Source organism: Brugia malayi, assembly GCF_000002995.4.
Source record: "Brugia malayi strain FR3 genome assembly, contig: Bm_v4_Chr3_scaffold_001, whole genome shotgun sequence".
Taxonomy (NCBI): Eukaryota; Metazoa; Nematoda; class Chromadorea; order Rhabditida; family Onchocercidae; genus Brugia; species Brugia malayi.
Window position 1 is genome coordinate 10,070,568 of NW_025062477.1, and position 25,848 is coordinate 10,096,415.

General features: G+C 27.2%; 3 protein-coding genes across 3 annotated transcripts; 1 reads left to right on the forward strand and 2 right to left on the reverse strand.

Moving 5' to 3' along the window:
• Nucleotides 1-2,865: 2,865 nt before the first annotated feature.
• Nucleotides 2,866-11,167, forward strand: Bma-cutl-14 (cuticlin 1 precursor, putative; the record flags this gene model as incomplete). The annotated part of the gene is made up of 9 exons (XM_001895899.2): nucleotides 2,866-2,983; nucleotides 4,793-4,980; nucleotides 8,635-8,712; nucleotides 8,960-9,173; nucleotides 9,615-9,693; nucleotides 9,929-10,082; nucleotides 10,367-10,514; nucleotides 10,592-10,721; nucleotides 11,050-11,167. The coding sequence occupies 9 exons, from the start codon at nucleotides 2,866-2,868 to the stop codon at nucleotides 11,165-11,167; spliced, it is 1,227 nt and encodes a 408-aa protein (XP_001895934.2).
• A 3,761-nt stretch (nucleotides 11,168-14,928) lies between these two features.
• Nucleotides 14,929-17,153, reverse strand: Bma-cpl-1.3 (cathepsin L precursor, putative; the record flags this gene model as incomplete). The annotated part of the gene is made up of 6 exons (XM_043080730.1): nucleotides 14,929-15,058; nucleotides 15,292-15,409; nucleotides 15,530-15,755; nucleotides 16,151-16,309; nucleotides 16,455-16,610; nucleotides 17,127-17,153. 6 exons carry the CDS (start codon nucleotides 17,151-17,153, stop codon nucleotides 14,929-14,931), a joined length of 816 nt encoding a protein of 271 aa, XP_042936664.1.
• Nucleotides 17,154-22,337: 5,184 nt separating this feature from the next.
• Bm17655 (Uncharacterized protein) lies at nucleotides 22,338-23,865 on the reverse strand (the record flags this gene model as incomplete). Its single annotated transcript, XM_043080731.1, has 4 exons — nucleotides 22,338-22,388; nucleotides 22,775-22,880; nucleotides 23,435-23,499; nucleotides 23,776-23,865. 4 exons carry the CDS (start codon nucleotides 23,863-23,865, stop codon nucleotides 22,338-22,340), a joined length of 312 nt encoding a protein of 103 aa, XP_042936665.1.
• Between the last annotated feature and the right edge of the window lie 1,983 nt (nucleotides 23,866-25,848).

The following is a 25,848-nucleotide window of genomic DNA, read 5'->3' on the forward strand; positions in this document are numbered from 1 at the left end:
TGCTCAATTATCACATCACATATCTTACAATAAAAAGTTGAAATCAAAATGGAGCATTTCATTCGTGGCTGAAATAATTTTGTTTATTACTTTCAATACGAAATGCTTCTTATGATAATAGCTAGAAAGATAGATGCCTGATTCTGATCGAATGCAATTAATCTTAAAGAAATCTAAAATTGGTAAACAAACTCATGTAATCAATTTTTCTGAATGGTTATAACATTAATTCCAGTCGAAGATTTTGATAAGATGTGATAAAGATTATGCAGACAGGAATTCGCAAGATATTTATTTTGTTAGATCAGAAATCTTTATTTTTTATTCTATGAATTGAAAAGAACTATTAGTGCGTAGAACATTTACTACTTCGTCTTGTGCAACTAACTATTAATTTTATTGCAATTTAATTTTAAAATTTCAACCATTGCAAAAAAGAAGGTCAGCTGATGGATGTTTCTTCCAAAATTTAGGCATTTTTTTACAGACAACTTCGGCTAGTACTTGTGGAATGTAACACTGATACTTCTCGGTGAATGCAATACTTTGTCTTCCACTAATCTAATGATCCAAATTATAGAAGGTTTAAATGTAAGCAAACAGAAGTTAGAAAACGCAAATAGCTTATCACAGTATTTCATAGTGCTATCATTCAGCTATATATTTTTCCCTGGTATTGATGAAAGATTATCTAATTATAACATTCTTTTGCTTTCTCAAGATTTTACCCAATTTCTTCCTAAAAGTATATGACAGCACTTCGACAAACAATCAATGTTGAACTGAAAATATTTAGTTGTAAGAATAAAAAGTAGTGGAAAAGCCGAAAACTATCCCGGAAGATTACTTTCTAAGATTTCCTGCCAGTCTAGTTATACGAGACTGTTAAAATCTGAAATTTCAATTTGTTCATTGCCTGGTTATTGCTACAACTGTCGGAAACATACAAGTGATTGATGCAAATAAATTTTAAATGAGTAAGTTTAAGTTAAAAATCTTTTTTAAGAAACCGTAATCATAAATTTGACGAATATTTTTTTTTACTTTTTTTTAATCTTTTAAAAAAAAGAGAGGGGAAGATGTAGAGAGAGAGTCAATGAATTTGTTCATAGCAGAAGTTATCATTATTGTTTCTGGGGAAAACAGAACTGTTGTCAAGAGAAATTTCAGATTTACAGAGAGAAAAAGCTTGGAATTTCTTCCTTTTCAATGGGTGAGTCTTAAGTAGATAAAATAAATTTTTCTTTGAAGTGTGCAACAATTATGAATAATCTCCCTATCACTCTGATCTTGTAATGAGATAAAATGCATTTCTTGCATAATAACCTTCCTGCATGAATCAAATTGTTGAGCGAAGTTTATTTCGTTTCACAGAAATGAATAGTCCGAAATGTACACTAAACTTTGCTGAAATCATTGAAATTGTTCATTTTTGTATTTATCACTGCATAATTGTTGCACATCAAAAAAAGCATTTAAAAAAGCTCAATCACAAACTTACAATAGCATCAGAGTTCGAATTTATGTGAGAGTGAAAAAAGATGCTCGCATCTCATTCTTCTTATTAAGTAGAAATGAAATATTTTCACTGCATTTTAGGAATTTCAAGTGAAATTTCGGAGAATAAGACAATAATATATTTATAATATTATATTTACATACTTTAAATTGTATACATATTTCCCTTAATTTTTCGACATTTATTTTAACTGAAATATCGAAGTGAAAATTTAACAAAAATCTCTTTCTATAGAGAAAAGAAAAAATTTTGAATGATGCAATCACAATGATCGTTTTTGCATTGCTGCGCAATGATCAGTTTTGATTTTTCTGGTTGTTCGACCAGAAAAGATATAATCCATAGTTTTAGTGAGATGTTACCTTTTCTTGACAATAGCTCATTCTTTCTTTATGCATAGCATCAAAGACGACGATTTGATCGAACAGATTTCCAGTTATGTGTTGTAAAGGAGGGTTTTAGTAAAAGTTGAAAGTAGTTCGGAAGCAGATTGACGTATGAAAATTTGGCTTCGGCTTAGGAAGTGACTACAATTGCTTCTGATGGCATTATAGTTAGCTTAATGAAGTATGCGGAAGGAACCAGTTATTGAGCTGTTCGATCAGTAGATTATATCATCGTATGTTCGGCATTCATTGCTCTTACATGACAAGAAGATCCGGGGTAACTCCACAATAACTATTAGTATTGTTTTCTTTTCAGCAGTTGTCCACCTTCATTCCACTGCTACTACTACTGTTATCGCGGAACAGAGGGAGCACTTATCGGCAAGCAGTGGTGATCATTTATCGGGAATGAAATGAAGGAAGCAAAGGGACGATACTGCGATACCTGATTAGTGACAGAGGTGAAAGGGAAAGGTGACATTGTCGATGGTAGCATTCTCTCAGCATCCTTACATCGAATTGATTTAAAAAAGCGAAGTTCCTGTGCCATCGCTGTTGCTGTTGTTGTTATTGCTGCTGCTGCTGTGCTGCTGTGTTGCTGTAGATGCAGATGCAGATGCTACTAAGATCCGGGATAATCATATAGCGGGTTGAAAAAAGAATGAGAAAAGATTCGGGAGGATAAAGAGAAAAGGTTGAAAAGAAGAGGTGGAAAGATGAAATTGTAAGACGGTGATTTTACTGATAGCTTCTTAACTTGCGGACGCCTAAGGGAATGAATGTGTTGTGAGAGAAGAGAGTATTGCTGCTTGCTTGATGGATGACCATCAGCATCGCGACTGACCAGGACACTGGTCGAATGTGGACATGGAAGGGGCTGAAAGAGATCAGAAACGGAACATCGTCGCACTACAAGAGGCTGGCAACAAAACGAATATGCGTCAGTAAGGTGCTCAAATGATGACCCAACGTGTTGCTTCCACTGTGGCCACTCTATCGATACCGTTACTGCTTCTGATCCAAGCTATCATGCACAGCCAACTGGTCCATTCCATTCCTATACCAAATTCACAAATCGGTAATTCTTACTCTCACTTTTATCATATCAAAATTTGAGCAGCCATCCTGCAAATTTCTATCCGCGAGGAATGTTGTCCACATCCATGTGTCACCAATGCTATTTATCTTTTCGAACAAACGAAAATTGCTTTGTTAACTTGTTAAAAGGTTCTAAATTGGCACAGAAGCGCATTCTTCAGCAGTTGTTACTTTCGTGTCGCATTAAATTCTATAGCATCTAATAGTCCAAGACATTCTCCACTGTCACCACACTTATCGAAACATGTTATATCCATTTTAAAAACTGTCCTATAAGAAGTTTCACTTTCAGTTGTGTCCACTGCAATGTTTGCAATTAAACAATCAGCTTTTCCACATTCTTATAGCTGAAAATAAACTTCTGGCTTCGGAAGTGCTTTATGAGCAAAACTTTTCCACCGTTATACTTGGTTTTTTTTTAAAAAAATTTAGAGTCTAAAAGTTAAACAGATAATATGTCATGGAGAATTGGTCTTAAAGCTGCTTACTACTTCTATAATCGAAATTTAATCACAAAACTGTTTCACTTATTTGACACCTTATCATGAACAGCACAAAAAACAGTGCAATGATTTTATTTCGATAAGAATAGAATACTGATTGGCTTAATCGTGAAAGATTTCCTATTATATCATTTAGACCTTACTTTTAGTGACAAACAATCAGTGTTTTGATTGGCAAGTAATCAATTATTTTTAAGCATGAATGCGCTTGTAATTCAGTGCATCCCCTTTCGCCAATATAGCAATGACCAATCATTCTACACATTAAAATGAAGGACATATTACCTGTAGTGAAAGAGTTCATTAATTTAGCAGTCAAAAAGGGTTAAGAGTCTTGACCTTGCTAACCAAGCAACAGCTCACTCGACATATTATTAGCACCCTACTATCTCAATGCATCAAAATTTTCGCGTGTCCAAATTAAGTTTAAGAAAATCAATTAACTAATGAAAAGATTATTAAACAAAAAACGCGAGGTATAGAATGGAATCAACACAATGAACTTTCTTTATCTTAAATATATCTTGACTTAAATATCTTGATTTATCTTGATTTATCAAGATATTTTAAGAACAACGAAGTTTTAAAATTATAAATTTGAAAGTAAAATGTTTTATGCTGTGAAACTGAATCTCTGTATTATGTTTCTGCAATACTGTATGTGTGATTCTAAAAAAGATAACATAGTCCAAAGGAAATTCAGAGTAGCATAAAAAATTGAAGTGGTGAATTGTTTGATTTAAGGTTAATCGATTATGCCACTTTTGAATATCTGAACGGTTATGATTTAGGTAATTTTCAGATCGTTGGATCGCTCACTCTACCATAAAGTTAAAATCTTTTTCCTTTTTAAGAAAAACTCCGTTTCATATTGAGTTGTTTTGAACATTGGAAAGAGAACAGGTTTTGATAGTTGGAATTGTAATGACAATATCTTTTATGAGCACTTTTATGAGCGCAGTTTGTTCAAATCTAGCCAAATCAAAATTTATTAAGAAATTATAGTCTTCAGTCCTGAAAATAAATCTGAGTCAAAATTGGGTTGATTGTAACGATGAACATTACCGTCCTTTTTCATTTGATGTGTCAATGCACTAATTGAATGTGCTATGATCTCGTATCCAACTTTATTTTTTTGATAGTCAATTTTCTAATTATTCTTTTTGTGAAAACTGAACTGAAATTTTGCTTGCGTTAGAATTTATCTAATTTGAAAAGTGTCGATTTTTTTTTTTTTATCACATCTTTTTTTTCAAAAATTCAACAAGGCAAGCAATAATTTTTAGGGAAGGCGGAGGTGGAATGTGGCGAAGATACGATTGAAGTGGTGTTTCTGACGGAAAGCGTGTTCCAGGGTCGAATTTACGTAGTAGGACATTCAAACGACGAGCGCTGTGTATCACGCGATACTGGACGCCAGACAACATCAATCACGGTGCGGAAGGATCAGTGTGGTGTCTCTATTACGAGATCCGTTAGTTCATTTATCATTGCGTGATCACATTTACACATACCTTTCAGACTTGCTCTGTATTCAACGACATTAGCATGAAAAGACACAATGGTCACAACTATTTTAAACATGTCTAATTTATACTATCAGTGACCTTTGCACCTTCTTTTGCAATTGATTTCTGTTCTTTCACTTTTCTAAATTAAAGGCGTAGTACTGATATTATGAAGAAATTTGTAATCGGCTTTTACCACTCATTGTTAATGAATCGAAGTAAGATGAAGTGATTAGGTGCATCTATACGTAGAGGTCGAACTTTAACCTCGATAATGATGTAATGTAGTCTAGGAAGCTACCACTCTCTAGTCAAGCAAAAAAAAGTTCCAGGTTCGGGACAAATCTAGTATGTTTAACTCATTTTTCTTTGTCTCATTTTTTCAAGTCAAAACATGTATCACTGTCGGGTTGTACTATCAGTGACCCAAACCTTCTATTTTCTAAATGTAGGTGAAAGTTTTTCGAAACTGTAACCCTACAGCAATTAAAAGCGTTGATCGAGTTTGATGAATCATTTATAGCACTTTTGAAAATGTAGTGACTGGGTTAATTTGTGTTTTATTTTACCTTTCCATCAGTCATCTTTTTGTTCCCATAACGGAGATAGAAATAAGGTGAGAGGGATTATTCAACTGTTGGAGGATAAAAATTTTTTATGGAAGTTAAAAGTTTTCAAAGAGCCATCAAACTTCAAGTCACCATTATAGTATTTTTTATTACAGGAAATCAAGATTGGTTGTTACAAACTTATGATTATAGATTGGTTATTAGAAAGTGTTGGATTTTGTATTTTTTTTTCTTTTTATGAAAAAGGGGACGAGGAGAGACAGGTTGTTTTGAACAAACGATAAAAAATAATAAATGGTCAGTGCAATATCTGCGATCGCCTTACCTCTCACAATTAGAAACAGGTATATGGCGTAGGAAAAACAATCATAATTTCTTCACTGATCAAATCCATAGATAAAAATAGCCCATAATGGGACTAATAAAAGTAAGTAATGTTTATAGCCTTTTCAATTCAATTAACATATTAAGACAATTACATATTTACCTTTATCTTTTTATCATTCTACTGTTACTAATCGCTGTTTAAGAAGTGAAAATAGCACACACTTGGTAGGCAATTATGGAGTGCATCTTGCATTGTTCACTTAATTAATTCGCGTAGAGTTGGGAAATACCTAATTTCAAATTTTTTTTGAAATTGAGAGAACCAAATTTTCATTAACTGACTGCTTGGAAAGTAATTAAATTATGGCCTACACTTCGAGTTTTATGACTACTTTATGCGTTTCACTTTTTAAATTTCGAAGTGTTTTGGCTTTATTGTTTCACTTCAATTGATTGAAATTGTAGATAAAATTTATGCAATTGAACTGAATTAGAAATTAAGCCAACTAGAGCAAACTGCCAAAATTAATTGTTTATTTGGCATTTTGGATTTTTTTAATCTCAAATTTTTCTATTCAGATTTGTTACACTTTGAATTAAAAAACCTTACTTTAGCACAATAAAATGTTATTTTCTGCAGTAATTTCAAAAAATACTATCAAGTGTCTTTGAATTAGTCTTACGTATGAATAATCACAGTGTCCCATATACAAATATTAGAATCAGTGAATGTCAGTTCTAAAATACTATCATTTATTATTATGAATTGTATTACATTCATTTGATTTCTTTCAGTCTTACTATTCAACTTAATGACTCTTCACCGCACCATAATACCATATTCTGAGATCTGTGTATATCCAAAAAACATAGTTGGCATGAGTGATTCGAAGAATCCATACATTAACAATTCGATGAATTCAAATAAATGAGAAAGTTTTTTTTAAAAAACTTTTTTTTACTAAGTAAGCACAGTCATCTAATTTTTGGAAGTTAGAATCACTCTTGCTAATATTTTTTTTTTTTTGTTGAACTATGTAAGCAGAAACGAAGTCTGTAGAGGCAGCATTGACACGATATGGCAAACAACAGCCTTCGTTGATACAACTTGTTTATTTTTCATGAAATTTTATTTCGAAGACCTCATTTACGAAGACATTTTCATGGCATGTGACATGGATAAAGATGAACTTGCTGACATACCGCTGACGAATGAATTTTGTTAGTTTCTGTAAAAAACAGCGAAACAAACAAAATGTCTTGTAATCACGAAAACTAAAATTGATTGAGAATTTATGCCAGATTGAAAAAGTTTTAATTTTAAGGCAATTGGAATTGAATAAACTGGCATGTCAGCTTCTATTCAATACAATAACTAATTGCTTCTACTTTTCGTGTTTTATAATTTTAACTTTCAAATAAGAGATAGACAAGTTTTCCTGTTTGCTTTTATATTCAGATTTGCCAAAATTTGCCCAGAAATTCGATAGTGTATGACAGCTATTGAATGAAAATTTCAGCGTTTGTTTACGCCTATTTTACTAAATAATGGTTTGAAGTTATCGCAGTGTTTTCTTATTGATGGGCTTACTTAAACTGCAGTTTCGATTGCATGTAGGGTAATTCAAAAAAAAAAAAAGGAAAACTTCGAAATTTGAAACATGAATGTGTACTGAGCGTTGATAAATGATAAAAAATAATCAAAAGAGAAATTATAGAAAGTGATTGAAGAATATTGAAAAGCTAATAATTGTATAACACTGTCAAATCATGACCGAAGTTTTTGGCCAAAGAAAATGAAAGATTGATGAACAAAGAAACGGTTAAAGCAGGAAAAATAGGAAATTATTTTTAACAAGAGCGAATACATAATTTATCTATTCAAAAAATCTCATAAAAACTAAATTTCTGAGACAAACGGAAAATTAGACAAACAATCAGAGCTAACTATATAACCTTCAATACAATTCTTATTTAGTTGTCAATGAAATAACAATTATTTCATTGAGTTTTATGTGATGCATAACTGAAATTGAGCTGGATGATCTGGAAGTAGTTACTTGAGTTGTTTTATTAATCACTTATTCTCTATCTATATGAATAACTCTATCGATGCTGATATTTTTTAGGTTGACAGATACCAGAAAAACCAGTATGTAATTATTAAAAGCATTAGGAGCAAGGATCTTATAAATTTTGTTAAATTATCTTTAACAAAGGCGAAGACATAATTAACGTTTTCCATTGATTGTTCAGAAAGCCAGTTTTTTTTTTTTTTTGATTTTTTTAATTGAGCAGCCATAGGTGTTATTGTACTCATTTATCGCTATGATATCATAATAAAACAGAAGCGGTAATGAGAACACATTTTTCGTCATCTAACAAAAAAAAGATTTCTTTTTAACAACTGCTTTAGTCGAGTTAATTAATAATAAATTCATTTGCACGAACTGTATGAGAATAGTAAATGTCCGATGATTTTTGTAGATATATACAAGTTGAGTAATACCAATGTCAAAGAAAGAGAATGATCTTTCATAAGAGAATAATTTTTCAGTGCTAACCACTACTTCGTTCCTTTTAAAACGGCAAATGAAAAAAATAAAATGCAAAGATCCAAAAAGTGAGAACATTTTGCGCAAACAATTAACTGTCTTCAAAAACAAAATAATGTTTTAGTCTAAATTCTTATTTCTTTTCTAAGGTAAATTTCACCGATTGCAGACCAATCCACCAGGTATGTTTGCAAATGTGAAAGTGATGATCTCATTTCATGAAGAATTTATCACGAAAGTTGATAGGGTTAGTTCATTATTCATTTGATTTTAAAAATTTGCAAATGGAATAAAATAGACTGGTACTATAAATTTCTTGGTTAATCGAAGACCTCACTATTTTATTTTTCTGAGGAACAAAATTTGTTTTAAATTCAGTTTCACCATTTATTGTTCGAAATTACTTTGTGTTCTGGCAAATTATGAAACAAAAATATTGTCTATTAGTGGAATAGACTGCTCGACATAAATATCATCAAGCATTTCACTTTTAGGGCTATGAAATTAGCTGTTTCTACATGGAAGCAGATAAAACGGTAACATATCCATTGACAGTATCAATGAAATCGTTGGAACCGTTCACAGAACTGGCAGAAATGCCACGATGTCATTACGAAGTAGTGGATCCGATTTCCATGGAACCATTGTCGGTAGTTTCTGTTGGCAGCAAATTGCTTCATAAATGGAAATGTGATTCCACTTCTACGAGTAAGATATTTTCTGAGCACGTAAATTAATTAGCAACAGCTTATGTGCTGATAGGATAAGAATGATATTATTTCGGGAAGATTCAACTTCAATAAGGAATCCACGGTAAAGGTTAGGTATTGATTGTTTTTGTTCAAAAACAATCAATACCTAACTGATATGCTAACAATACACGATAATTAATTATCCAATTAAGCTAAACAGAGAAAACAAAGAAATAGATAAAAAGAAATGATTCTACGGATCAACTCGTTCGCATATTTCATACGATTGGCAATATTTTCAACACTCTCAAACTTCAAATTCGTCATTTTTTTTTTTGCTTCCGAAATTACTAATAGAACAATCCGCGTCTCGCCTTTTAATTTAAATCTAGCTTTCTTATTATATTCATTTCAATCAAAGTTAAATTTCTATTGCTACCACAAATTCAAATCTCAGACCTATGGTGTATGACAGTTCATTCATGCTTTGTTGAAGATGGATCTGGCACGCAATTTGTTATTCTCAATGAAGATGGGTAAGTTTTGCGTCCTCCACTTCAACATTTTGCTTTAAAATTTTTGTGTAAAAAGCATTTCATAAGTCTATGACGTCGGAATTAAAATAACAGATGTACAGATAGGAGTTATAGTTATTTTGAAAATAGCTCTATAAATATTATGGTAATTTAATAGGAGTAGAGAAATTAAAGAAATAATTTCATTTTGCTAGACTGCATCTGCGATATTTGCCATAATCAAATTTCGTTTTAGATGCGCAATCGATCGATACCTGTTGGATAATCTAGAATATGGCCCGAATGAATTAGAAGCGCAAAAAGAAGCACATGCTTTCAAATTTGCAGATAAAGTGGTAGTGAACTTCCAGTGCTCAGTCAGATTGGATATTCGGGATGGCGAGTGTCCAGTAAGTTATATTCGAATAGTACGAAAAAATTATTTGTTTTACAGAGTGTAAGCAACAAATTTGGTTTTTTGCAAAGCTCTTAGAATCATAAGTTTATATGCTCATACCCATCTTATATTGTAGGATTCCTACCATCTCTAAACTTCTCAAACTTTGTTTAAAAAATCAATTAAATGGACAACATTGTTCACTTAATCCTTTTTCTTAAATTCTATTCCCACCTCTTAACTATTTTGTGTTCTCTTGTTTGTTAGGGAAATGAATATATGTTTTATGATGTTCAGAAGCCACGATGTCGAGACTTGAGCAATCAAAAAAAAGCAGTAAGACGACGAGCATTGCCGGATCTACCGCTAGCCTTGAACTTAACTGACCGTATGGCTGAAGTAGACGTCCGTTCCCAACAGCTCGACGTACTGGACACTCAGCTAGGTAGATGTCCTCCTCTCATTTTTAAAGTTTAAAGTTAAATTCTTCCGCCTTTCCTCTCATAATAATATATAATTCAGATTTCGGCGTTTCACCCAATAACCCTCGAATAGCCGCACAGATTCGTCGACTGCAAAGGCCGCAAGGTGACTGTATCAGTATGACATCAGCAGTCCTAGGTGTTTCATTTTGCGCATCGGTGATACTTGTGTTAGTGGTTCATATCGTATATCTTTACAGAAGGATACAACTTAAACGATAGTAGAATGAAGTTAGACGGAACACGAAATTAATGTAAGCGATGCGATTCTTACTTGTGCTTTTCCGTTGGTTCCCATTCTTTTTTATAAAACGTACATCCGGGTAAAGTTTGTACTTCTATTTCTGGGAATGAAGTTCAAATTTTTATTCTTAGAAATTCATCATCTCTTCATTCCCAGAATTTTTGTAGCAGATACCCGTGTTTCTGCTGCATTTCCTTAAAAAATAATTTTCGTGAAATTACCCTTTATTGCGCAAAATGGCAATGCAATTTGAGAGACTTCACTTTTGCTTATAATCAAAAATTCATTTCCTACATACGGGCTATTGAGAACTTATTAGTAGTGCCGATTATTTGTGATGGAAGCGGACGTGATTTGAGTTCAGGCAGTTAGTTTTTCTTCATTTTTCTTGAAATGTTAGAGAAATCACTTTTTTATATATTACTTGAGACAAAAGGAAGGGTTTTATCTTTAACAAAGCTCGGCTTTCACTTAACTCTATGATATCAAGTCCCTCCTGATCAAACTCTTTTCAATTGATTCAGCATATGCTTTGTTGGGTGAATGGATAATAATTGAAATTATCGTACAAATGAAGCTTTTTTGTGACACTATTGCTGATTGACATCGGTAGTGAAATTCTAAAAGAAACTGAACACAACATTTTTTTCAGTTCCCAATTCTTTTCATAGAGCTAAAATAATCATTGCTTTCCATTATTGGTAAATCTCATACCTCTCTTCTTAAGAATCATCTTTGAATGAATCACCGCATAGAGGGGATGACTCAGTCAAATTTTTCATGGAACTATTGCTAATATTATTGAGAATAGTATAGGTCATTTGATTGCAACTAATCAGTTGATCAAATCAATCGACTGATGACCATCCTTTTCTATGCGAGCCATTCCTCAAAATCAAATTTTGCTTCTGCTAATAATTCAGCGACAATACGTTGTTGCTATATATTGTACATTATTGTTTATTCGTTCATTCATGTATTTGTGAATTTGTACCTTCTTTTGACATAATTTCCAATTTTGTTAATTATTAAATTGAAATTTTTGTTCATAAAATATTGCTTAATTTTTGTTTATCATTTCGAAAAGTTTGTACTGTATTATTTGTGCGTGCTTCACTACCTGATAAAAAATTTTCAGAATTCTACTGAAGATAGGGAGAGGAACATATAAAATTGAATAGTAATTAATGAGACTGAAATTGAAGATTAAATATGCTAAAAATGAGGAGAAAATTTTAAGGCGATAACAATTTAACATAGTTTGAAACAATTATAACTTCATGGTGAATAATACCAATCTCTGGTTCATCTCTAGACATACCTTCTCGATGTTAGATTGTAACTGATTGCGAATCGTTTCGTCACATTTGAGAAGTAAACATTCATCGTTCTGAAGTCGTTTAATTAAAGATCTTAGGCGACCAAAATAATTTCTGTATTCATTATTATTACTATATTGTATTCTTATTATCAATAAAAATTTCGACTTGTGTCTAACTGAATAACTCTCCCCAGAAATAACAACAACTCCTTCACAATTCACAACCACTAACTACAAGTAGTGGTATTTGTTATAAATTAATTGTTGGCGTGAGGGTGTTTTGAATTGGTTCCTCCTTTATTTCACCTTGTTTTAGGCATTTAAGGATTAACTCTGAATCATTTTTATAAATAATTAGAGTTATAACAGTTTCCTTACCTTCGTTTATTAGGTTTAAAATACCTTTTTCATCATCGATTATTTTGGTCTGTTTCTTTTTTTCTTGTTTCTTTGATGATAAACTTATTGAATATGCTCGATCCATTTTGCATTAGCAGTTTCGAGAGTGCTAATATAGTTGCAAACATCCCGGCTCGTGGCACCAAATATGTTGTACACTGTATTTTTTTTTTTGTGGACAGAGTTATTTGGTTAGGCACAATCGAAACTTTTATGGTGAATTAATAGATAGGATTTATTCAGGGGTCTTTCATGATGTCAAAGGATTGACTTTTTATAAATTCTTTGTTTCTTCAGATCAACTTCGCTAAGAATTGTCTTGGCCTAACTACTTACAATATTTTCTATTTCTCCTTTTGTGGATATAATCCGTCTAGAATATACTCTTTATTTTTTATGATAATTTCAATACTGGACTGTTGGAGATTTTTACGAAATGTACTTTGGCAAAAATTTTTTTAGTAAAAAGTTCCTATTACCAGGTCCAGCAAATTTCACTTTCTCTTGTGCAATCTCTTGTATATTTAATCGACTTGTTGATTTCTTTGATATACAGTTTTCTTGGGCACCACTATCGGACAAAAAAGATTGATCTTACTTACTCCATACAATATCCAAATGGATCATTCCGACCTCTTTACAAAGGAACAAAGCTTCCCTATCATTTCGTGTTCATTGTTTTGTTATTGTGCTTGATGATTGTCTTTGTCGAATTTATCCTTTCTTTGATTGTTTCCGAAATTTTTTTATATTTGACATAGAGCTCAGCTATATTTTGCAGTGGAAGTACATCCGTTTTCTCCCATTTCAAATGGTTGTTGTTTGTTCTGCTTGTAAACATTTCATACAAGCATCAATTTCATTGAATTGCTGTATATACACTTAGTTACTTAGTGTACCAATGGTCCTTATTATTACAAAAGGCGCAAAATTTAGTTTTGTTAATCTTTTTTGGTTTTGCGTTCACATTATGTACTGCTAGTATCGTTATGACTAAAGTTGAGGTTTCTTCTGTAATATTGTGGATTAATCTTAAATTATTCTTTGTTTTTTATCACAATTTTGAAAGATTGGCTCCTTGCGACTTCATTTCCTAAAATCAGGAATTCACTGGGAATTGGAATTGTCTTAGCTTGGCTACTCATCATACCTCTTGTTCTTCTTTTTGTTGGTATATTTTTTTCCGGAATCCAAGCTAGCAGTTTATTTTTAATAATAATTTCCATACTGTATTGTTCAAGATTTTCATTCTTTCTCGAGCTGTTGAAATATTCTTTTAACTTTCCATTCTTGTCATCTTGATGGAATGTAACTCACTTTGATAATGTGAGACTGTCCAAACTTTTCAATAAACTTTTCGTATGACATCATAATTTTCTGGAGTTTTATTATAACTTTTGTGAGATTATAACTAATAGCCAACAAGCAATTAAATAATTCAGTCTTTGTATATCTGATACGTTCTGTAAATGTGACTGCAGTTTTGAAATTACTCCAGAATCCTCTCCACAATTCTGGTTTCCACTAACGGTTGTGCAAAATTAAAAAGAAGATAAACAAATTTTTTTTTTTTTGATTCTTGCTAATAAATTAATTTCTTTTTCTTTGATTTGGATTATCAATTCAGAGTTATTTTTGTACATGAAATAATAAATAATGAGATATTTTTGTTAAGATAAAAAATTCTAATACTCGTTTAATTTAATTAATGTCTGCAACGAATTGAAAAGGCTTCTGTAAATGATTGATGTATAAAAATTATCGATGAAATAGTTTTTAATAGTCCTCCCACTTTTTCTAAACATAAGCAAATCTGACAACATATAGTAGTATTAGTTAATTGCCATTACATACACAAGTGAAAAGCGCTATTGTCCATTAAGTCGAGGAAACAACTTTATAAGGCAAGAAAAGTTAAGGATCTTGTTTATATGTTAAATGACAAGGATATTTCAAGTCGAAAACAAAATCAATAATTCGAGTATCTCATTTTGAACTGTGTCATGCTTTTTTGTTGGCTTTTAACACAAATAATGAACTTTGTTTTTCGAACTTTGTATGTTTGCATGCATTCAAATTAGCATCACTTCTCTTCCATATTATACCTTGTAATGCTTAAAAGATAGAAAATGAAAATTTAAAAAATTGAAAATATTCTATAAATGAAAAGATTTATTGAAATATTCCAGTGCATAGAACAAAAATTAACATTTTTGCTTTATGATTTATTTTCTTGCATAAATCATTCTAATTAATAAACAGCACATTCAATTGGATTAATTAACTTTGCTAAATTTAACTAACATAATGCAAAAAAGTATAAAAATGGCAAATTTTAGTGGAATATTTTAGGAAATTGTTATTATTTTTCTTTTTTTTAGGAACAGAAATATTTCAGAATATTTCGTTCTAATTAATCCATTAATGACATTATTATTTCTTTCGGTACAATTGGATAACTTGCTGCACTTGCTATGCCGCACATATTCTTTTTATTTCTTGCTAACCGGAAATAACCGTTCTCACCCCAATCTTTACCCCAGCTAAAATATGAATCGTAATTAGCAATTAGTAATTAATGATTTATATAGTCTTTAATAATGATTACTTTTTTACTTACATAAAGTTTCTACTTATTTAAGATTTTCCCTTGCAAACTTTAATTATTCCAACTTTTTTTAAAATAGAAGCAATTGAGGATTGTAATCATCCGAACTTCATTTTTAAGAAGCATTGAATTTGAGAATACTCCATTTATGAAGGACTAATTTCATACCTATTTTTAACAATCCAATAATCGAGATTTTTTCCTCGTACTTCTTCAGTTCCGTAACCTACCACTAGAACACCATGATCTAATTCTTCGGATGAGCAATTAGCACGTGTGAAAATACCTAAATTCTTTGCTATCTAATGAAAAGATCTTTGCTATGAGTAACATGAAACTTTGATATGAAAGGAATATGTCTCGAAAAATGGTAGCAAAATTTATTGTAAATTTGATTGTAATTAACCTTCGTCATATAAGCTTAAATATCTCGCATTAATTGCAACTGATATTGGTCCAATATTTGCTACTGCTTCTTGAAGCTGCATTTCGTCACCTTCCGGCAAGTCAACTTTACCGCTATCAGTTGACAGTCGAGTTCGATTTGAGTAACGACATGGACCTTCTTTTGCTTCATATGGATATGATGATTCCGAATCGATTCCACCATTTTCTTTTATATAATCAAATGCCTACAATAAATTCTAATAAATTTGAATTATTTTGTTGACACTTAATTAAATGAGCAATTAGTTAGAATTTTTCTTTTTGTGTGTTTGTTGTATCTTTTAATTTTTGATATTGCTTTGCTTTATTTATTCTCATACATTAATCAAGTAATCATGATCTTAAAATTTTTATAATATTTGAATTCTAAATATATATTATTCTTGTTACTATTGCTTGTTATTATTATTATTATTATTTTCACTACTATTTCTACTGTTAGTTCACTAACTAAAAAGTTAAATTAATTTATTATCACATATTATTTAGTTTTTTTTTTTCTTTGAGCAATTAGTTAAATTTTTTGAATTATCAAAATTCAATTCATAAAAATTAAAACAATCAAAGATTAGGTACATACATAATCCATAAGCCCTCCATTGCATCCGGCATTACCGTAATTATAGCTACAATCCAATAAATTTTGCTCAGAAAGTGAAACCAAACGACCTGTTCGTCGATAATGTTGTCCTTCCAGTGCTCCTGTAGAGCTGAATGCCCAACAACTTCCACATGCACCCTATAAATCTTTTAAAATACTTTGAAACATAAGACGTATCCGTCTAAAATATGCTTTAATATTACATTTTTTGTTTGTTTGTTTGTTTGTTTTTTTTTTAAAATAACTAGATTATTTCTTCAAACAAAGAATTTCGATGGAAAACCTGATCTTTCACTGGTGTTACAGCACCTTTAGTACGCCAATCAACTTTTTCCGGTAGTCGATGATAAGCTGACATTATCATCACATTTTTTTTTCCAAATAATAATTGTTTTTTCTCATATCGATAACCGTTCACTTTTTTTGTTTCTTCAGGTAACTTAAAATTTATTTGCTGACTAATTTATAAAATATTTTCTCACAGAATTTCATTCTTGAAAGAAGAAGAAGAAGAAAAAAAAAAGCATTGCATAAATTTACAAATTGTAGAACATAAAATAGAAAAATAATTGATTAATATGGTTAGAAGTTAAAAAGTAAAAAGTAAAAAAAAAAATGGAAATATTATAAATTTTTTCAATTATTTTTGATCTCATTAACAAAATAGAATGAATTATTATTAGTTTCTTCAACAATTGATTTTGCTGATTTTTGCGTTGATTTTTTGCATATAATCAGATTAAATAGCAAGTCTATAATTGAAGAAAACTTTACAAACAGTACTTGAAATTGTATTATTATGATTAAAATTATATTAATTAATTCTTTCTTTTTTGCTTTTTCTAGATGTATTTCGTTTTGCATATTTAAGTAGTACTTGTGAATGGAAGATTTTTCATACAGTAAGAATAAAATTAGATTAATTAAGAATTAAAAAAGAATTATAGCAGATAACCATATCGGCGAACTTATTGATTCCCATTTTGTATGTTTCTTCACCACGTTCGTAACGTTCGTTATGTTGGCGAATTTTTTCAACATTTTGGAGAAATGTTGTATATCGACGATATTCAAAGTTTGACTTACTATTAGGTTTATCTTCAAAAAAAAAAAAAATAATAATAATTAATATAACTTTTCTAACTTTCAAATAACTTTCAAAAAAATGATTAATAAATTGTTTTATCACAATATTTTTGTAACCTTAAAATTATTTCAATTTTATTACTTTATTATAATTATTAAAAAATTATTTCAATTTTATTACTTTATTATAATTATAAAACGATATGATATAATAATGAGAGAATAAATTAATTATAAATCAATTTTGTTTTTTTTTTTTTTTTTTTGAATAAATCAATGATAATAATTAATAAATTGTTTTATCACAATATTTTGTAATCTTAAACTTATTACAATCTTATTATTTTATCATGATTATTATGAGCAAAAAATATAAAATTTTAAAGTTAAAAAATTCTTAACTTCAATCAATTTCATTAAATTAGTGAATGATTTTGCTGTTAAAAATATTTCATTTCACTTTCCTAAATAATTTTAATTAGTTGTACTTATATTGAGCATTGTTAAGTAAATTAATTGTATAGTCTTCTATTAAATATGCCAAATCGTAATGATACTTTTTGAAAAACGTAATTTGTATTTCAATTTTTTTTTTTTAGCAGAATTTTATAAACTTACTGAAATATTGCTTGTATAGTGCATAAGCTTCGTGTTTCTTAATTTGATCAATTTCAATTTTTTGATCGGTTATAACATCAGTGCTAAAAGAAGATATTAAAAAAAAAAAAAACAAATAAATTAATTTATTGTTCATGCATGAGAAATTAATTAATAGGAAATAATATTATTTAACATTTCATTTATGTGCTAAGAGAAGATATAAAAAAAAGAGATAATTAACTAGCACTAATAATTAATTAACAGTTAGTTTTAAATCTATGACGGAGACATTTATGAATTTAAAAAAATATCAAATCAAATAAATCTACAGCTTATTCAAATGATAAAATTTGTCTCTTTGTATTTCTAATCTCATTTCCATTTCTAATGAAATGAAGTAAGAAAATATAATATACCGTATTTCCGGTTTAATAATTGCCGGAATAGCAGCAATGGAAAAAAATGTGGTAACAGAGAGAATAGAAAGAGAATATTTCATCGTAACAATAAACAAAAGCTAATACTAATTTTCCAGCACTTTATTATCATTTAAATGCTATCAGTAAGTAGTAATATTAGCAAATATGTCTACTTAATTTTCTCGAAAAATTATTATTTGGAGAAAAGATTATAAAATAATAAATAATTTAATATCAATGATAAATAATTCATATCGCTTCACAAACATATTAATTTCTCTTTTTTTTTTTTTTGCTAATAAGAATATTTCCTAATTTTCTTTTTTATACAAATTTTCATTTTTTCGTTGACATTTTTCAACAAAGAAATAAATGATTTTTGTTTTTTTATAATTTAACTTTTTCCTGATATTAGCAAAATGCATAATAGTTTATCGAATGCTATTTGGTGCATAAAATTAATGTATGCAAAATTGTTTTCATTAATCAAATGAAAATAAAAAACAAATTTCATTCATATTTTTTTTTTTTTTTTTTTTTTTGGTAGATTATTTTAAAATTAATCTTTAGTTATACTTAACAAACATAATTATTATTGTATGGTTCTTAGAATGTTTAAATAGGAAATAAAATATTATAAATAAAAATTATTGCACAAATTTTATATGAATATTATATTTAAAAAAAAAATAATACTTTTGTGATTTCAACATAACAATTAATAAAACTTTTTGTTTAATAAACATTAATTCTAAAATATTGTCAAGGAATTATAAATGCTATGTTTATTTAATTCTCCTAAAAATTCTAATGAAAAATTATCAGATAAAACAGAACTTTCTTCTTCTTTCTTTTTTTTTTCACTGATAAATAATTTGCTCATTTGTTTAACTTTCTAGCGAACATTTCAATTTTTCAGATAAGATGTCTCTCTTATGATAATAATTACAATTTTTTTACTTTTCAATATTCTAAATGAGAATATTTTTTAATAAGTAAAATGGTGGTGCCACTCATTATGGTAATACAAATTAATATTTCACATATTAATTAGCAAATGACAAAATGAATAACAACAAAAGTCTGTTTTAATATCCAATAAAATAAATAAGTAAATAAATAAATTCTTATTATATTTTTTTCGAAAATTCTTTCATTTTAATTAATTAACTAACTACGTAATAATTAATGATCAGATAGTCACTACAAAATTTCCCAGAATTCTACCATAATTTACAATTTAAAAATTTTTAGTAATTGATGACTATTTTTGATAATTTATTATATGCATAAACAAAAAGATATTATTAACAAACAGAAAATGAAAGATTGAATATCAAATTTTGGTATATATTAATTTTTTTTTTCATCCATATAGTTTAAAGCAGATGAAAATTTTAATTCTAAAATCTTGTTAATCATCTTAAATATTGGTAAATAAATACTTTACTTAATTTATTTTGGAAAAAAGCAAATAAATTTTATGGATATTTAAAGAAATATATTTACACTTATTATTATTTATAATTATTTACCAACAATAATTTATTATTATTATCTGCTAAAATTTCTACCGGAATATATTAATAGAAAAAAAAAATTAAAATAACTTCCAAAAGATTAATAGAAATTAAAAATTAATATATTAATAGAAATTAAAAAATAACTTCCAAAAGGTCAGAAAGTGAAATTGACCCTTGCTATTTCTTTCATATTGTTACAAGAAATTATCAAACATAGCATAGCTTTAATCCTTTTCAAAGTTTTGGCTAATTTTTTCTTCATTAGATTAAAAATTTAAAGTAGGTAATATTATCATTGAATTTGTGCATTTATTAATTCTGATCATTTGAATTAATTGTATTGATAAATGGAATAATAATTTTTTTTTCTGTTAATTTTTCTGTTTTCCTGTAAATTTCTGTTAATATAACATTTTAAAGGTTTTGTTGGGTAGTTTAATTAAATTTATTTTATAATTAATATATTCCAATGTTTAACATTATCGATACAATTTTTATTAATACTTAATTTAATTAAATAATCAGATTTTAATTTTATAGATACTATTTAAATACTTAATTTAATTAAATAATCAAATTTTTGCTATTCAGATTTTAATAATTCATTGCCTTACTCAGTAATGATAATATCATATCATCAACTATTAGAAATAATATTATTCTGAATGGATGCACACTTTAAACTATTTTCACATCAGATTTTAAAAATGTACTTTTGATCTTTTTTAAATCCTTTTATTTCAAATTTTATTTTAAATTGATAGTTCATTAGTTAGTTCAATCTAAAATTTTTATTTTCAGTTTAGAAGTGTTATCATTATTCTTTTCAATAAACAAACCACAAATTATGGAAATTTTCCGGTAAAACTGGAACGATTCATAATTCTTATAATTCCATTTTTTCGATTTGCAATGCAAAAATTGAAACATAAATAATTGAATTAAACTATAAACATTGAAAAATCATTTTAATGTTACTTGGAAATATTTTCCAGACGGCAATAAATCAATCATTTTGATAAAAGTGTTAATCGTTTGAGTATTATCATCCATTCATAGAAATAAATCAAAGAGTCTGATAAAAAGAAAAACTTTTGCCTACATAAGGATATTATTTTGTTGATGAAAATAATTGCATTCCTCAGTTTTTTCTAATATTATACAATAATTTCAATCAGTGATAATGTTTAATTCATTAAAAAAATAAATTCATTAAAAAAATTCATTAAGAAAATAAATTCATTAAAAAAATAAATTCATTAAAATTTAATTCATTAAAATAAAGACTGGACTCAAACCTAATTTAAATAATTTACAAACTACTTAAATCAAACTTTAATTCACGATATTTTTTAAGAGAAATGGATAGATCTATTTCAGAATAACAAAAGATGTTTCCGTTTTTTTTTTCTTTTTAATTGTAATCAATAATAATTGCTGAATTAATGATCAAAACATTTATCAATGCTTATCATTTGTACAGTAATATTATCAGTGATAATCTAATATAAGTATTAATTAATTTGATTAATTAATATATGTGGTTTTTTGTGAGCAGCATTACGATAAAATAATGCTGTAATTTCTTGTTTACAATGATTTTGTAAGTATTTTTGCAAACATTGTAATATTTTCCTATTAATTAAAGTTATTAAATTTCTTTTTCTTCTTAATTTGACAAAATGATAGCAAAAATTTCTGATTAGATAAATGAAGATTATTTTAATACGAACTGCTCTGTAAGTAATATAAAAAAGATAACAAAACAATTGACATTAGTATAAATAGTGGAATATTCTCTTAAAATTTATAAATGGAATTAAAAAAACAGAAAAGGAATAATAAAGTAAAAATCATTTTATTCGATATAATATATACATATGGAATAAAATCAGAAATCAGAATTAATAAATTACATTTTATTTCAATATAATTTAAGCTTAATCGAAGTGAATTAAATGGATTTAATACAAAGCTAATCAAAAATTAACATTGAAAAAGTTGAAAAAAAATTGTGCAATCACTAGATTAATTAATTTCTACATGTAAATTTCATTGATACTTAATTATTGACTAGCTTTTCATGATCAAAAGAAGGAATAAGAATTAAATTTTATCGGTGTATTAATAAAAACTTTTAAGAAATAAAATATATGTTTGTAATATTTAACACTAATAGTAGCAATAATACATATTTATTAAAAAAAAAAAAAACATTTAATTTGAATTTAATTATGATTCACGTGTGAAGAAAAATGAGATTTAAATTATAATTAATTAAATAACATTTTGCTTCAGTATAATTTAGACATGATCAGTGTGCATTAGATAGATTTATACGAAATTGATTAGAAATTAATCAACTAAGATTGAAATCTACAGTGAATTTTATCAAAGTTTGGGTATTGAAATTTAAATCATAATTAATCAGCATCGATACTCAACTGAAAATTTATATTTTATTTTCTGTTGAAGACAGATTATCAAATATTATGTGCAGTAGAAGTGAATGAAAAGCATATGACAAATAATTATTAACTAAAAAAATGATATGGAATCATTTCCACATGTCACTTCAATAATTTGTACCTGAAAAATTTTTTTAAATTTGAAAAAAAATACTTAAAAAAAAAAAAAAAAACTTTTGAAAGCATTTTTGAAAATTTTTTAAGAACATATTACCAAAGATATTTCTTCTCTTTTATATCATATAGATTTACTTTGTTAAAAAATAATGAAAGAAATAAACAAGTATAATAATTTGTAATTTTAAATTATTAAAATATCTATTACTAAATTAGCAAACATAAAAAAAGAAAAAAAACAACAAAAATTAATTAAGAAAAAATTGGTTCATTTATTTTTTTTTCTTTCTTGATTTATTACTAATATTTTTGTTGTAAACATAAATAATATTTGTATCAATTTTATGTTTTATATAAGAAAACAAAAAAAAAAAAGAAAAATAAACTTACTTCATCTAATAAACGTACAGCAGTAGCAGCTAACGTTCTTAAATCTGAACATTTATCCGGTCCATATCTGATCCGGAAACGTATACTCAAATAGCCGTCATTATTACTGCAATTAAAATATTTCCATTTAATTTTGCACATTTTATTCTAACTTTTATTTGTAGTTTATTTGACAGAAATTTAAGATGTGTTATCGATCGTAAAAAAAATATAAAATTTAATATAATTTTCTAAATCACTTCTACTAAATATAACTAATAAGTGAGAAATGTTTTATTTTCATGAAGGAAAGGTAGGTAATTATGCTAATTTAATTATGATACTTTTACAGATTAAATAACTATTTGTTGTTTTAACTTCGAAAATTTTTATCATTATTTTGATTTTTTTTTTTTTTTTTTCGATAATTTATTTAACCAACTATCGTTGTACTTTTTTTTTAATATTTTAACTAGTTTTTGACGTTTCAACTAGTCGAACTATTACTGTAAATGTAAAAATATTATTTATATTTCTCTTATATGCTACTATAATAATAATATAATAGTAACAATTATTATTGTTGTTATTATTACTAATTATTGTTATTGTTATTAAGTTATTAATTTATTGTTATTCATACTTTTATTCAAAAAAAAAAAAAAAAATATAATAACTTACTAAATTTGTCCACATTCCAATACACTTTCATCCGTACGTAATTGATTACGTAAAATTTGTACAATCTAAAAAAAAATGAAATTGAAAAATTGTTACACAATTATATTATAAATTTTTATTAAAGCTTTTTTAAAAAAAAAAAAATGAATTAATTCCATTAAACTATTTTGTATTTTTTTATTGCATTAAAACTGTTTAAACAAATGAAATTTTCTGATTTATATTTATCGAGAATTTTCCATCAGTATTAATCTATCCACTGAAATGATTATTTCGATAATTATATTCCAATTTTATGCATCACAAATTCCAATTATAAGTGAAATACCAATAATGAGTACTTTATTATAAATTCCTGTTATACGTTGTTGATTCTGAATTTCCGCTGCATATGGATACAAACTTTTTAATGAAATTGTAAACATATCCATTTTAGAATAACCTAAAATTTCATCAGTTGTTGTTTACTTACTTACAAATAAGTTGTTTTTTTTTTTTTTTTTACTTATAATTTTGATAAAGTTCTAAAAATTTACTTATCTTTATGCTATTTGGAAAAATTAATACATAACTTTTATTTTTCTCAGCAAAAATAAAAAACAACGAATGATAATACAATATATTTGTTCTATTATATTACTAATATTACTTTATTTTATAAAATTACTTTTCATAATGTCAGCACAATTAAATTAATAAAAAATATTTATTTGGAATAATTTTTTTGATGAAAATTGCTTCAAAAATATTTCGCGTTTTTGCATAGAAAATCTAGAAAATGCTGTAAGTTTTAATTAGTGAAGTGGCATAAAAGGTAAATTTTATCATAGAATATCAGAATTTATTGCTCTTAAGATTTTGCATAAATAAATAAATAAATAAAGATAGATGAATTTTAATAAAGTTTACTTATGTAATACCATTTGATAGATGTTTGGTTCCAGAAATATCCTGAAAAAAAAAGAAAAAGAAAAAAGAACAAAAAACAAATAAAATCTCTTATTTTTCCGTATTGAATAACATCATTAATTAATTTTATGCTAATTTTGGTAATTTATATCTAAGTTTAATAAACGAATTTGCTCATCAGTTAATGGATTTAATTCAGAAGGAAATACCAAAACAAAAACAAAACGAATAGTTAGCACTTAATTTAAAAGGATTTGGCAGTGCTATTATTCTTATCCAACAATTGGAAATGTTAGATATTGTAATTAAATTACTCTGTAAATACAATAAAATATATTTATTACTCAGATTATTACCTGTGAAACTATTATTGATATTACACGGAAGTGAGATATTAAAAGATAAAATAAATCATAGCCCAAGAGAAATGGTCAATATTTAGGTAAAACATTAGTGTCAGATAATAGAAGTAAGCTTTGATGTATCTTTTGGTGCTTTGATGTGTCTTTTGGTTTATTAATAATTAATAAAATACTTGATTAATAGAATAATTAATAGAATTAGCAAGAATGATTGATAGAAAAATGATTTAAGATTTCAAAAGAAAGTTTGATAAATCTCTTTTATCATAGTACTGAGCGAATGATAGAATTTCTAAGACATTAAATGAACACTTTTTAGTATCTGAACAATACCATTTTCATCTAATACTCAATTTAATTAATTCAATTTGCATTAAACGATCTACTAACAGCTATCTAATCACTTTTAGCAAATTGAAATTTTTACTTATCTAACAAATGAGATCGATCGATGATTATTTCATTTTTATCATCTTGTGATATGATAATGCATGCAATCTTTATACCAAATGCTTATTTAATTAATTAATCAATTAGATGATAAATTTAATTAATTGAATCAAACAATATGCATACGACAAGTGAATATCGATTATTTGATATTAAAATTACAAATTTAAATTAACCTTATTTGCTATGATGACAGAAAATAAGTGTTGTACAAAGCATACCACAAATACTAATGGCCTCATAATAGTTGAACCGTAATAGTTGGATCTAAAATAAAAATGAATTTTTTTTTTAAATTTTGTAAACTAAAATTGAACTATAAATTTATTTTGTTATATGATACTTTATTTTATTATATGATTCATAATTATTATATAATAATCATTAATTTTGCAATTAGTCGTATCTAAAAATTTCTACACAAATGGTAAAATGGATTAATTATAGTTTCATTTCATTGTATGAATGTTTATTTTTTATCCTAATATTATTGCAATTAGCTTATCAATTTAAATGAACTAAAAAATTAATTATTTTTCAGCAATTACTATTACTCTGTAAGATATATTATGAATGGTATATAAAATTAAATAATATTTTAATTATTGGTAAAAAATTATAATTGAAACTAGTTTATAAAATTGACAACTGAATGAAATGGTCTTGTATTTTATTAACAAAAATTTGACTATT